The sequence below is a fragment of the Sphaerodactylus townsendi genome, linkage group LG11, assembly GCF_021028975.2.
Source record: "Sphaerodactylus townsendi isolate TG3544 linkage group LG11, MPM_Stown_v2.3, whole genome shotgun sequence".
Classification (NCBI taxonomy): Eukaryota; Metazoa; Chordata; class Lepidosauria; order Squamata; family Sphaerodactylidae; genus Sphaerodactylus; species Sphaerodactylus townsendi.
In genome coordinates, this window is record NC_059435.1 from 66380038 (window position 1) to 66394046 (window position 14009).

At 44.1% G+C, this 14009-nt stretch overlaps 1 protein-coding gene across 2 annotated transcripts in view; it reads left to right on the top strand.

Moving 5' to 3' along the window:
- The first annotated feature begins 1445 nt into the window (after nucleotides 1-1445).
- VIPR2 (vasoactive intestinal peptide receptor 2) overlaps nucleotides 1446-14009 on the top strand; it is a 59911-nt gene continuing 47347 nt past the window's right edge. For both annotated transcript variants that reach the window (XM_048511832.1, XM_048511834.1), the window contains exon 1: nucleotides 1446-1729. In XM_048511832.1, the coding sequence (XP_048367789.1) occupies nucleotides 1679-1729 (51 nt within the window). In that variant the 5' untranslated portion in view covers nucleotides 1446-1678. The remainder of the gene's footprint in view (nucleotides 1730-14009) is intronic.

The following is a 14009-nucleotide window of genomic DNA, read 5'->3' on the forward strand; positions in this document are numbered from 1 at the left end:
CGTGAAATAAATTTAAAACAGTTCCCATTCATCACTTGGATTCCCCTTGTTTGTGCCGTCTGTCCTCCAAGCTGCTATTGATATTGACAAGCTGGAACGGGTCCAGAGAAGGGCGACCAAAAGGGTCAAAGATCTGGAATCCATGCCCTACACAGAGAGACTTAGAGAGCTGGGGATGTTTAATCTGAAGAAGAAGAAGAAGAAGAAGAAGAAGAAGAAGAAGGGCCAAGCTAAGAAGAAGCCAAGGCCAAGGCTAGAAGAAGAGGAGGGAGGGAGGGAGGGAGGAGGGAGGGAGGAGGAGGAGTTTGGATTTCATATCCACTTCCTCTCCCTCCTCTCTATGTAGGAGACTCAAAGGAGCTTACAATCTCCTTTCCCTTCCCCCCCTCACAACAAACACCCTGTGAGGTAGGTGGGGCTGAGAGAGCTCTGAGAAGCTGTGATTAGCCCAAGGTCACCCAGCTGGCATGTGTGGGAGTACACAGGCTAATCTGAATTCCCCAGATAAGCCTCCACAGCTCAGGCGGCAGAGCAGGAATCAAATCCAGTTCCTCCCGATGTGAGCGTTTGAGGGGCGGGGGCATAATAGCTATGTTTAAATATTTGAAGGGATGTCATGTCGAAGAAGGAGCAAGCTTGTTTTCTGCTGCCTCAGAGATGAGGACACGGAATAATGGATTCAAGGGGCAGGAAAAGAGATTCCACCTAAACATTAGGAAGAACTTTCTGATGGTCAGGGCTGTTTGACAGTGGAATTCACTGCCTCAGAGAGTGGTGGAGTCTCCTCCTTTGGAGGTTTTTAAACAGAGGCTGGATGAACGTATGTCGGGAGTGCTTTGATTGTGTGTTCCTGCATTGCAGGATTGGACTTGATGGCCCTTGGGGTCTCTTCCAACTCTATGATTCTATGCTCAGGGCATGGATGGGCAATTGCCTCATTTGAGTCTCACAGCAACCCTGCGAGGTAGGCTAAGGCTGACAGAATCGTCTCTGGAATGCTGTTCTGGCTGGATCAGGGGTTGGATTCAAGCCTTCCTGATCCCACCTCCACTTTTAAATAGATATATAATTAAATATATTTAATTATTTTAACTGTACATATTTAATTAATTAATTGTTTGAGTATATATGTAATTATATATTTTATACATTTAATTATATATTAAATATATTAAATATATTGTATATATTTAAATATATTTTATATATTTAATTATATAGATTCTATATATATATAGGCAACACTGTCCCTCGGTGTTTGTGAACCCTGCACCTGCTGCATTTCTAACTGCGTCCAAGGCTGGGGATGGGTGGAAAGCGGCCAATAACTGGAGGGAGCCCCTGAGAAGGAGGGGCGGAGGAGGAGGAGGAGGAGGAGGAGGAGGAGGGAGTTGGGGGCTGGCTGCACAGGACCGAGAGAGCTAGTGCGGGCTCAGAAGGGGTCGGTGGCGGTAGTGGCAGCAGCCGGCTCGCCACTGGCCGGAGATCATCCCAGCCCTTGGAGCGTGGGCGCCGGACAGCAGGCAGGCGGGAGTGACCCACGTGTGCGGAGGGCTCCACGCCGCGCCCTCCTTATGCGTGTGCGGTGGGATCCTCTCTGCAGCCTAGGAAGTCCTCGCAGCCGCCCCCCGCCTCCCCCGGCCAGCTGATCCGGCGGCCCCTTCGCCACTCGCCAGGGATGCAAAACTTCGCGCCTTTCCTCCTCTCCACTTGCTGGACTTTGGGGCTGGTGAGTCATTCTGGATAGGATCCTCGGAGCCCGGCCTCAGCCCCAGCACCGCGAGAGCTGGGGGAAGGATAGCCCCTGGGCATGTACAAAGTGCAGCTCCCTCCGCTGCCCACCATGCTCCCGCCTGATTTGCTTTAGTGCTCTTTGTGATGCGTGAGTGATTTTTCACACCTCTCCGAAATCTCACTCACACACACACACACACACGCACGCACACAGGTTTTCCCCCTAGGTTAGGCTTTTTTTACCACTAGGCTTTTGATCATTATCCCACTAGGAATGTGTAGGATTTAGGATGGTTTTGTGGGGGCAGGGGAATGTGCCATGAAGAACAAGGAGCAAGGGTGAGCTGGGACCAGCCGTACTTTCCCAACCTAACCTACCTCATCAGGTTGTTGTGAGGATGAAATGGAGGAGCAGAGACCGGTATAAGCTGTTTTAGGTCCCCAATCAAGGAGAAAGCCAGATTAGAATTAAGTAAATAATAGTAACAGGAGCAGTATGAAAAATGTGCTGGCAACTAGCATTGTAGGGACTTTTCGGTGACCGCTGGAACTTGAGAGCCAAAATTTGGCTGGTAAGTGTAGCACATGCATCAAATATATTTGTGTGTTTGGTCTTAATTTTGCAGTAAGAACTGTCCTCTGGTTCCATATTTGCTGTCACCAACATTAATTGTTTATGTCATTATTGAATTGTTTTGTAATTTTAAGTGATTTTTATTGTGCTGATGTTTTAGTAGTTTTGTCTGCTACCCCGAGGACCCCGATCAGATGGGAAGGCAGAGTAAAAATGTTTTAAATAAATAAAATAAACTATTAATTAGAATGGCATTTTTTTTACCCATCGCCATGCTTTGAAATTGCAGAGAATGGGAATACCATCTCAAATTGTCATGAGTGCCAACATGGCAGTGGTTTAGAGTTTGGAGTTTTAAGCAACTTGCTTGTGAAACCTGCGAATCTGATGGGAGGGAAAGTAGACCCTGATTTTCACAGTAAAATTTGTATCCTGAAGCAGGCAGGGAATCCTATGATTCACTCTTTGTCGGGGAGGAGCTGTTGTGAAGGTTCCATCTTCGAAAATAAGGGAAGGAAAAGTCTGACACGTTTCCATGGGCTCTAAGATTTGTTACTGACAGGTGCGAAGTACTGAGTGTGACTTGGTCCCCGATTCCCTATTTCCATTAACCTTTAGATCCCACTGTAATCTGATGGAGTAGGTCAGTTCCAGAGAGCCAATATTAATGTATATATTATTCTGAGAACATAAATGGTTATTTCTCAGTACCTTTGACACTTTTCACGCAGACTAGTTACATAGATATTACATTTTTAAAATTAAGTTATTTATTATAACATTTCAGGATTTATTATTCGTTTCACCCACGCTTCTTCCAAGGAGTTCTGGGTAGCATACCCTGTTTCTCCGAAAATAAGATATCCCCTGAGAATAAGACATAGTAGAGGTTTTGGTGAAGTGCTGAATATAAAACATCCCCTGAAAGTAAGATGTAGCAAAGTTTTTGTTTGGAAGCATGCCCGTCGAACAGAACACCAGAGCATGCAGCTGTGGAGCGGAAAAGTAAGACATCCCCTGAAAATAAGACATAGCGCATCTTTGGGAGCAAAAATTATAATATAAGACACTGTCTTATTTTCCGAGAAACACGGTAGTGTAGCCTGGAGAAAAAAATGTCCTGCCCTTTTAATAATGTCTTGGTGTTATTTACCAGATGCTGTTACTTACCTTCATGCCATGAAAAGCTTCCACATATTGCTTCTCTTAAAGAGATAAGACCATTTTCTTCAGACTTGTTCGCAGCTCTAAGCATATATTGTTTCCTGTGTTTTACCCAAACAACAACCCTGCCAGGCAGACCAGATTGAGAGCAATTATGGTTGAGTGGGAATTTGATTGAATCTATCTCACCTTGGTCCAGATAGGACGCTTAACACCCACAGTCTCCAAAACTAAATTGTGTTAATGACTGATTTGCTTCAGCATAAATCAAGCTGCTATTCAAAATTAAGACGATGAAATAATAGTTAAAAAAGTAGAAATTTTCCACCCGATGTGGATTTGCAGTTGGAATAAAAATGCACTGATTGATCTTGAGGAGGAAATTAAGGTATGATCGTTCGCTTAGATCAAATACTCCAAGGCGTCATTTTGGGTATATGCTCTTGGCAAGAATGCTGGGATGAAGGCTACACTAAGGAAGACAGTCTGGTGGGTGTAGGTACCGTCTCTTCTGTATCAAACGAACCAAGACAGCGTTCAAAATATTTACGGCGATGAGCTGCTGCTTTAAGCAAAACGGACATAAACCGATTTAAATGTAGACTGCTTGGAGTAAAAGAGATCTAAGCATTTAGGGGGAAGGATAGTAGGTCCACATTTAGCATTGCATTTCTTTATCTGTATTTTGACAGAGACTCCGCTACCCTCTGAGGCAGCGAATTCCACTGTCAAACAGCCCTTATCTTCAGAAAGTTCTTCCTAATGTTTAGGTGGAATCTCTTTTCCTGCACCTTGAACCCATTACTCCTTGTGCTAGTTTCTGAGGCAGCAGAAAACAAGCTTGCTCCCTCTTCAACATGACATCCCTTCAAATATTAAAACGTAATCATGTCGTCCCCCCCCCCCCAACCTTCACTTCTCCTGACTAAACATCCCCAGCTCTCTAACTCTCTCTTCGTAGGGCATGGATTCCAGACCTTTTACCATTTTGGTCACCCTCCTCTGGACACGCTCCAGCTAGCCAATATTCTTCTTGAATTGTAGCGCCTAGAACTGGACACTGTATTCCAGGTGAGGTCTGAACAACTCAGAATACAATGGTACTATTACTTCCCTTGATCTAGAGTCTCCTATTCCTATTGATCACATTGGCTTTCTTAGCTGCCACATCACACTGTTGACTCATGTTCATCTTGTAATCTACTAAGACTCCCAGATTCCTTTCACATGTACTATTGTCAAGCCAGGTATCACCCATCTTATATCTATGCGTTTCGTGTAGTACCATACATTTCTCCCTGATGAAGTTGATTTTGTTAGTTGTGGCCCAGCTCTCTAATCTGTCCAAGTCATGTTAAATTCTGAGCCTGTCGTCTGGGGTATTAGCTACTCCTCCTAATTTGGTGTCATCTGCAAATTTGATTAGTATTCCCTCTATTCCATCATCCAAGTTATTTATGTTTTAAAATGGAATAGCACTCCACCCAGGTCAGAACCCTGTGGCACCCCACTACTCTTTTCTGTCCATGATGTCTAGCCCACATTTATTCGGGGTTTTTGCAAGAATATAATGGGAGACGTTGTGAAAGGGCTTAGTGAAATCAAAGCATGCTACATCTACAGCATTCCCTTTATCTACCAATGTGTTCTTTGAATCCTAAAAAAAACAGCTATGGGGCTGCCCCAAGAACCTTTTTTACCCAATAGGAAAATCCCAGCCAGTGGCAATGAGGACTGGCAGGGGAGAGGATAGGTGCAATGAGTCCAGGCAGGGGAGAGGACAGGTACTTTGTAACACTGGGAAGTTCAGCATTCAAGACACCGACTTGGCAATGCTTCTAGGACTGGTGTCATGCCTTCTGGATTAGCATCCTTGCAAGTTTTAGACACGTTTGCAAGCATGGACCTGAAATGGAAAGGCATAGGGCCCTTCCACACATGCAGAATAATGCACTTTCAATCCACTTTCAATGCACTTTGCAGCTGGATTTTACTGTGCGAAATTCCAAGTGGATTGAAAGTGCATTATTCTGCATGTGTGGAAGGGCCCATAGTGATACTGATGGCTGCTAATTCCAGCTGAAACTTCTTTAAAAATGAAGTAGAGATGGAAATCAAAAAGCAGACATATGATGCCTCTCTGGAATCAGTTTGCCGGGGCTGATTGCTTTGTAATTCTTCATGACAATGCTGGCCTAGTTTATGACCTTGCTGATCTTATGGATCTTTCTGCTTGTTGTTCGTTTTCAAAATACGAATTGGACAATGGGTAGTGGAAAGTGCTGTCAGGTTTTAGCCAACCTACAGCAAACCTGTAGGTGAGACTCTGCGTAACAACCTTGGACTTCCTGCCTCTGCGTAACAGCCTTGGACTTCCTTTTCGGCATCTCATTCAAGTACCCTCCAGTTCTGTTTAATTCCCAAGATCTGATGAGATCAAGCTACCCTGTGATATCCAGATCAGGTCACGCAGTGGCGTAGTGGTTAAGAGCACATGCATTCTAATCTAAAGGAACCGGGTTTGATTCCCCGCTCTGCCGCCTGAGCTGTGAAGACATATCTGGGGAATTCAGATTAGCCTGTACACTCCCACACACGCCAGCTGGGTGAATTTGGGCTAGTCACAGCTTCTCGGAGCTCTCTCAGCCCCACCCACTTCACAGGGTGTTTGTTGGGAGCGGGGAAGGCAAGGAGATTGTAAGCCCCTTTGAGTCTCCTGCAGGAGAGAAAGGGGGGATATAAATCCAAACTCTTCTTCTTCTCTTCTAAAATGTGAAAAATTGAAGTATTTATTTCCCAAAAAAATGCCGGTTGGATAATGGCTGCTTACGGCAAGTTATTAAGTTATTTCTTATTCAGTACATTTTTATCCCTCCCTTCCTCCACAGAACTCAGGATAGTGTATGTCATAGTCACTGCAATCCTGTGAGGTAAGTTTGAGAAAGTGACCAATCTTAGGCTCATTCCGCACATGCAGAGTAATGCACTTTCAAACTGCTTTCAGTTCTTTTTGAAGCTGTGCGGAATAGCAAAATCCATTTGCAAACAGTTGTGAAAGTGGTTTGACAACGCATTATTTTGCGTGTGCGGAAGGGGCCCTAGATCTCCCAGCAGGCTTTGTGGCAACAGGAAGAGGTGAGGTGGGGGAGACATTGGCTCTATGCGGGTGTTCTACGAGGGCTTCCCTAGCATATTGGCAGAGAGAGAAAATGCACCAAATAGGATCGTGGCTTTACAAAGCACGGTTTACAAGCAGGACTGTGAAGAGAAATGAAGGTAAGATTGGGGAAGATTGTGGCTAGTTTTGACAATAAGGAATTTGTGGTGGATGTCAGGTTGCCACTCAGCCTGGAGAAATGTTATACACCTTTATGTATGTAAGAGCCATCTACTTAGAACCAGTGGTGGGATCCAAAAAAATTAGTAACAGGTTCCCTCGCCAGCCCCCCCCCCTCAGCAAAGGGGGCAGAGGCATACCTAGGCAAACCTGAGCCCTGGGCAAAACCTGAGTTGGATGCCCCCCCCCCCCCATGGGCAGCCACCCCACCACATTTTTTTTTGTACCAGGTCATTTCTAAATCATCATCACATTATAGAAAATGCCCCAACTCACAAATCTGAACACAGCAATGGTGGAACACACAGGTTCTTTGATAGAGACTGGTGAGATAAAAGGTACGAAAGGCTGAGAATCCATGAATTGCAATACCTGAAAGGGATTAACCCAGTTCAGGGAGTTACATTATTAGTCACGATTGCTGTATGGAACTTTCACGTTCAAAGGCAGTATGCCTCTCGGGGAGGCGAGGGCGTGGAGATGGGAAAGCAGACCCAATTAGTAACCCCCTCTCGGCACGCACAAATAATTAGTAACCCGCTCTCGGGAACTGGTGAGAACCTGCTGGATCCCACCTCTGCTTAGAACCAATGGATGGCAACCATCCAGGAAGGGCCTTTCAAGGTAAGGGAGAAACAGAGGTGGTTTGCCCATTGCCTTCCTCTGCAGAGTTTTCCTTGGTGGTCTCCCATCCAAATACTGACTCTGCTTAGCTCCCGAAACCTGACGAGATTGAGATATGCCATGCCGCCTTTACTTCTCATGTATCTTTAATAGAGGCTTAATACATAATGATGCACAATGTCTGCTTTTCATAACACAGAGTGAAATCACATCATCTATCGGTCTATCTATTCATCCTTCCCCTTCCCAGTTGGCACCCTTGCTGGATGTGGTAAGGGATGGAAGGCCACTGCAGAGAAGCCAAGCGTCAACTAAATGAGTCGCTGGTGATCTGTGGTCAGAGTTCTTGTCCCTTTTTGATTGCCATTAGTAGCGGCTGTGTGAAGAGGGACTTAATTTGGGAAAGGATGATGATACTCGGGAATGTGCTTTTCAGAACTTTTCTCTTGCTGTTTTTCTGGGGGGGGGGAATCCCACCTGATCTGGTAATTGCTGAGTAGAGAAAATGGAAGGCATCTCTTCATTTTGAAGGGGGAGAGGTACTATCATCTCTGAAGGGCTGGGGACTTGATGGCGTTTTTTGAGGGAAAATTACACAGGGGAAGAAGGTCCGCATCCAAGCCCCACTTATCCTCTGCAGCCACTATTAATGGATTATTGAGATTCGACCATCCATCTCAGACATTTCCCCTAGTGGACCTCTTTGGAAGCATTTTCTGGGAAAGCACTTTGGAGTTTCTCTTCATGATGTTAGCATTCTGTGTGAGTGTGAATAACCTGGTGTAGAAAGTGATTTTCCAGTCAGGCATATTCTGGCCAGGCCAACTTTTACAAATTTGTTCAGCCTTCACATGCTACAGAATTCTGGCACAGGGTGATCTCTAAACATGAGATAATTTCTGTGAATGCCTGGAGGTTTCTTTGCAAACCTCTAAGAGGTTTGCAACAATTTCCATATTCCGTTGTTTTTCTTCTCTTTTGCATTTGCTCTAAGGCAGCATCTTTTCCGGGCAACTTTGTCTGGATGTGTACAGAGAGCCATGCATGTTTGTATAGTTTTTCTCATCTTTCTCTCCTTCCTTTCTGTTTGGATGCAATGAAGGCATCCCTTGTTTAAAAACTAGTTCTTGTTACTTGGGATGTACGAATGCTGGTGCCAAGATTCATAGAATCAGAATCATAGAATCATAGATTAACCTCAAGTTCATTCCCCCCCCCCCCCGCCCTGCCCTCAACCAGGTTTCTAAGCCTTCTGAAACCCTGGCCCCTTCCGCACACGCAAAATAATGCGTTTTCAAACTACTTTCACAACTGTTTGCAAGTATATTTTGCTATTCCGCACAGTTTCAAAGAGCACTGAAAGCAGTTTGAAAGTGCATTATTCTGCATGTGCGGAATGGGCCCCTGTTTAGAATCCCAGTGGGAAGGTGTTAATATTGTTTAATCTGCACACTTGCATTCATTAGATAAAGATAATCAGAGTTCATTTTCAACCAGGATTTCTTCAAAGTGAGAAGCAAGGCACACATGCAGCAATGAGCCAGGTTGGTTCAGACTTAATGTCAGCTTGATGCGATTTCTGGATGAATCCCAAGGCGCTCTGGACTGCATATATGATCCAATTTACAACAAGCTTGTAAGATAAGTTGCATTAACAGAAAGTAATTAATCCAAGGTCATTTATAATGGAGTCCTATGCAGAGTGACGCTAGTCTAAGCTTTCTAAGGCCCCTTCCACACATGCAGAATAATGCACTTTCAGTCCACTTTGCAGATGGATTTTACTGTGCAGAATAACAAAATCCTCTTTCAAATGATTGTGAAAGTGCATTGAATGTGCATTATTCTGCAGGTGCAGAAGGGACCTAAGTTGAAATCAGTGCGTTGAGACTGGATCAGCTCTGCATAAGAGTGAGCTTGGTGACTGAGTGAGGATTTAAAGCCAGGTTTTTCCTAATTCTTCTCTAACCACTACACTATACTGCCTTTCCCTCACCAACAACTTCTGTTACCCTGAACGCTCCTCCATTTATTTTTGCCTACTGTTTAAAAATTCATTTGCTTCTGGTGTTCTCAGTATTTGTCATCTTTGTTATGAAATCCTCTTAAATATTTGAAAACTGCTTGCAAGACCTTCCATTATCTTCTTTTCCATACACCTCAAGCCTGTTCAGCTTTTCTCATGCCTTCTAGGCTTTTTTGCAATGTGTTCTTTGTTCCATTTGGCCTCCCAGGTGATGTTTTGTACCTAAACTGTTTTGGACAAGTTAAAAGCTGCAGCTGTGATCACCTTCTTTCTCAGGAACTCACTGAATGCAAATTGCAGACAGTCGGAATCCTCATTCAAGCTATAGCTTCGGCAGAGGACAGTGTGGGAAACAACCTGTCCACAATCACATGATTGGTTCCGCAAGTTGAATGGTACTTTTCTGGTCCTTGTAAAATAAAAAAAGGAGATACCTGGTTTGGTTTGATTTTGCCTTTCCAGGGCAGCTAATACCCTGTGGGCAGTGGTGGGATTCAGCCGGTTCGCACCACTTCGGCAGAACTGGTTGTTAAAATGGTGCTTGTATTCAACCGGTTAAATTATTTGAATCCCACCACCGGAACAGGTTGTTAAATTATTTGAATCCCATTACAGCCTTTGGGGTGTCGTGGTGATGGTTTTAATTGACAGAACCATGTGATAAAACTCCTTTGTGCCCACACCTTGACCGAATCAGGGCCCCATTCAACTCCTTCCCTGTTTAAACTTCTGGAAAGATCATGAATCTCAACGGTATCTTGTCAAGTTACACTCTCTGAGTTTCAGTAGAGGCAAGCTGGTCTAGGTGCGTATACTGACAGAAATGTGTGGTATGTGCCCCTAGGTCGGCTGCATCTATTGCGTGATGGAAAATGTTCCAAAGTTTTAATTCATAAGAAGCCGAGGCCTTGGAGCAGAACAGTTCTCCCCCCATTATTGAAGAAAATGTTCCATGGTAGTTTTAAGTGTCCCGGGTGTGCCAAAGAGTGTGCTAAGATTTAGGAGCGTGGAATTGGAAAGGTTGGATTACTTTTGTAATTTATTATATTGCTGGATGGCAATCCGCAGAAGAAGATTCAGATAATTTTCGTGCTGTCTGCACAATAGAATGGACCTTAAGAGACACTGACCAGCAGGGTTCTGTTTCTTTTTAACTTTCTACCCCAAAGTGAGGAGGCCATCCTTCAACACTGAGGCCCCTTCCGCACATGCAGAATAATGCACTTTCAATCCACTTTCACAATTGTTTGAAAGTGGATTTTGCTATTCTGCACAGTAAAATCCAGCTTCAAAGTATGTTGAAAGTGGATTGAAAGTTCGTTATGCGTTTTCAAACCACTTTCACAACTGTTTGCAAGTGAATTTTGCTATTCCGCACAGCTTCAAAGAGCACTGAAAGCAGCTTGAAAGTGCATTATTCTGCATGTGCGAAATGAGCCATGATGTGTATTGATTCAGTCCCTGGCGCTCCCTTTTGAAGTAACTCAGGTAGCGAGGCTGGAAAAGACTTTGTAATTGGGCAGCCAAGTATTGACAGTACTGAGTTAGACAGGCCAATAATATAAGACTGATCCTTACTTATTTTAAATATTGTATGGGTGTCTCTGAACAAGAGAGTGGAGTAAGCAACTAGCCCTTGTGTTTCTTTGTGGTTCATGGAACAATTAAAATGTCTGTTTATAGTTATACACTACTGTTCCCACTGAGAACCCAAAACAGCATGCTTCCTCTCTCCATTTTCTCATCACGGTAACCCTGTGAGAGGTAAGTTGGGCTGGGAGACAACGAATGGCCCAAGGTCACCCAGCAAGCTTCTCGAGATAGAGCAGGGATCCAAATGCTCGATTTCCATGTTTGTCATTTTAACATCCCAACTAATACCCTGTGCTGGCTCTCGGCTTTTGTTTGAACAAACGGTAACTCAACCTTGCAAAGAAACCTCTCTCTTAGCCTCTGTGTCTCTTTAAAATGTGCTCCTTTTTACTCCCTGAGGAGAATCCTCCACCAAATATCTCACAAAGCTGTGAGATAAAAGGGAGATAAACGGAGATAAAAATCTGAATATAAAAATCTGAACACAACGAACAGAGTTTTTGCATGTTTACAGCAAAATAAAATTCTGTGTAAAATTATGCATGCTGATAGTGCTATATAAGCACTAAGTTTTGTAAAATTTTTGTAAAGCTTCCCTTCCTGCTCACTTGCAAAAGATTTTCACGTATCAACGAGCACCACAGTCCTATGGATAGCTGTGAGTCACAGGCGTAGCTACCATGGGGACATCCGGGGACAAGTGCCCCGGGCGCCACCTTGTGGTGGGCGCAAAAATTGCAGGTTTGTTTGTGGCTTTCTGTATTTTTTACTGTTTTTCTCGATTTTGGTCTGCAGGGGGCGCAGTTTTTAGGCTAGCAGCACCAAAATTTCAGGCTATCGTCAGGTGACTCTCCTGATGATACCAGCCAGGTTTGGTGAAGTTTGGTTCAGGGGGTCCAAAGATATGGACCACATAAGGGGGTGACCCCACCCTCCATTGTTTCCAATGGGAGCTAATAGTAGATGGGGCTATCATTTTGAGAGTCCATAACTTTGGACCCTCTGAATCAAACTTCACTAAACCTAGGTGGTATCATAAGGATAGTCTCCTGCTGATACCACCCAGGTTTGGTGAAGGTTGGTTCAGGGGGCGCAAAACTCAGATTTCGTCCCGGGCTCCATTTTCCCTAGCTACGCCACTGCTGTGAGTATAGTATTCATCAAGGAATACTGAAGTGCCCTGCAGTGCTTCCTATTGCTCACAATCGCACTTAACTGTTTTATTGCCTTGCCCAGTTGAAATGACCATGCAGATGAACCTCACCTGCCAAATCTCATTGCGCAAAACACCTGTGCACACAGTGGCAGTACGAAATTACAGGTCACGCCACTGCTGTTACAGTTCCTTCGCTGCACCTAGTAAGATCCTGTGTCGTTATTTTGTCAGCTTAACAGACTCTAGGATGAGGCCTTCTAGTACTTTCAAGTAGTTTTTTGGAAATTATGGAATAGTTGTTTCATTCACAGGCTGAGTGGAGAGATACAAGAAGATCTCTGGCTTGTTCGCTGCCCTGTCAGAAACCATTTATTATTAGCCAAACTTGCTAAATGGTGCATGACAAAATGTTGGGATTCCTGCCAAATTGCTTTCTCTTGTACCTTTCCAAGTTACTTTTTATTAATCTTGAACCCTAACGATTGCAATTCATCTAATTGTGTGAAGCAGTATGTAGCACTGATCTGTGTCTCCCACTTAACTGTAGCAGTTTTTTCGCCAGTATGAATCCCAGCCATGTAGGATAGTGTGTCCTTTTCGGGGTCTGGCATGAGATCTCTTGGCCTCTTGAGGCCCTCTATTTTTATGCAAGCGTATGGATGTTAAGATGGTTCACGATGGTTGTTAGAACACGAGCGCTCTTACGCAAAGCAGTGTGCAAGGAAAAGAGTCATGAACTCAGAAAAAGAGTCATGAACATCTTCTCGTTTTTGGCCACAGCAATGAGATGGATTATTTATTTATTTATTTATTTATTTATGGGTTTTGTATACCGCCCTACCCCCCGAAATGCTCTGGGCGGTGCACAACATAATTTCCTCACACAGCATATACAAACAAAACCCCATTAAAATTAATTAAAACACAGCGGCAATTAACAAAGATGGCGTCAGCAATAAATCCCAATTAAAACCCTCCCAGAGAAGGGGGAAACAGAGCAGAGAAGTGGGTCTCCTAGATGGCAAAGGAACTCCAAGTCGGAGGAATAGAAGGGGCACTTCAGTCAGTGGCTGGACACTCCAAAAGCCTGGTGGAACAACTCAGTCTTACAGGCCCTGTGGAATTCACCAAGATCCCGCAGGGCCCGGACAGCTGGAGGGAGAGTGTTCCACCAGGCAGGGGCCAAGGCTGAGAAGGCCCTGGCCCGAGTGGAGGCCAGCCGCATCTTTTTAAAAAAAGATACCCTATCTTTACAAAAAATATTATGTATAAAACATCTAAACAATGTAAATGTGAACATGGAAAAAAGAGTACCATGTTTAAATGATGCTCAATGAAAGATTACACTGGGATTTGTGGTTCACTGGTACCACACACTACTACATCTCTGTGTAGCTCCATTATCAACAGTATAAGTAGGAGGTAGAATATATATATGTGGTGGACAGCTGCATTCTAAAGAGTTGCTCCAGCCACAGAACCCCCATGATTGACAGGGAGTTCAAACGGGATTCTGAGAGCGGCAGTTAGAACTCTGACAGTTATGAACTGATAGTTGACTGAGAGAAGTTGACAGAGTTTGAAAACAGCTGTGTGAGATATTAGTTGTTTGGTGGAGGATTCTCCTCAGGGAGTAAAAAGGAGCACATTTTGTGTTTTCAAACCAGGACCCACTATCTAGGAAAAGCAATTCTAAAGTTTATAGAGTGATTCCTGGGAGTTTAATAGAAAATAGCTCTTGTAAAATAAGTGATCCCAGGCCAGTTTGAGAGAAAAACTGGGGAAGAATATTAGTGTTCTT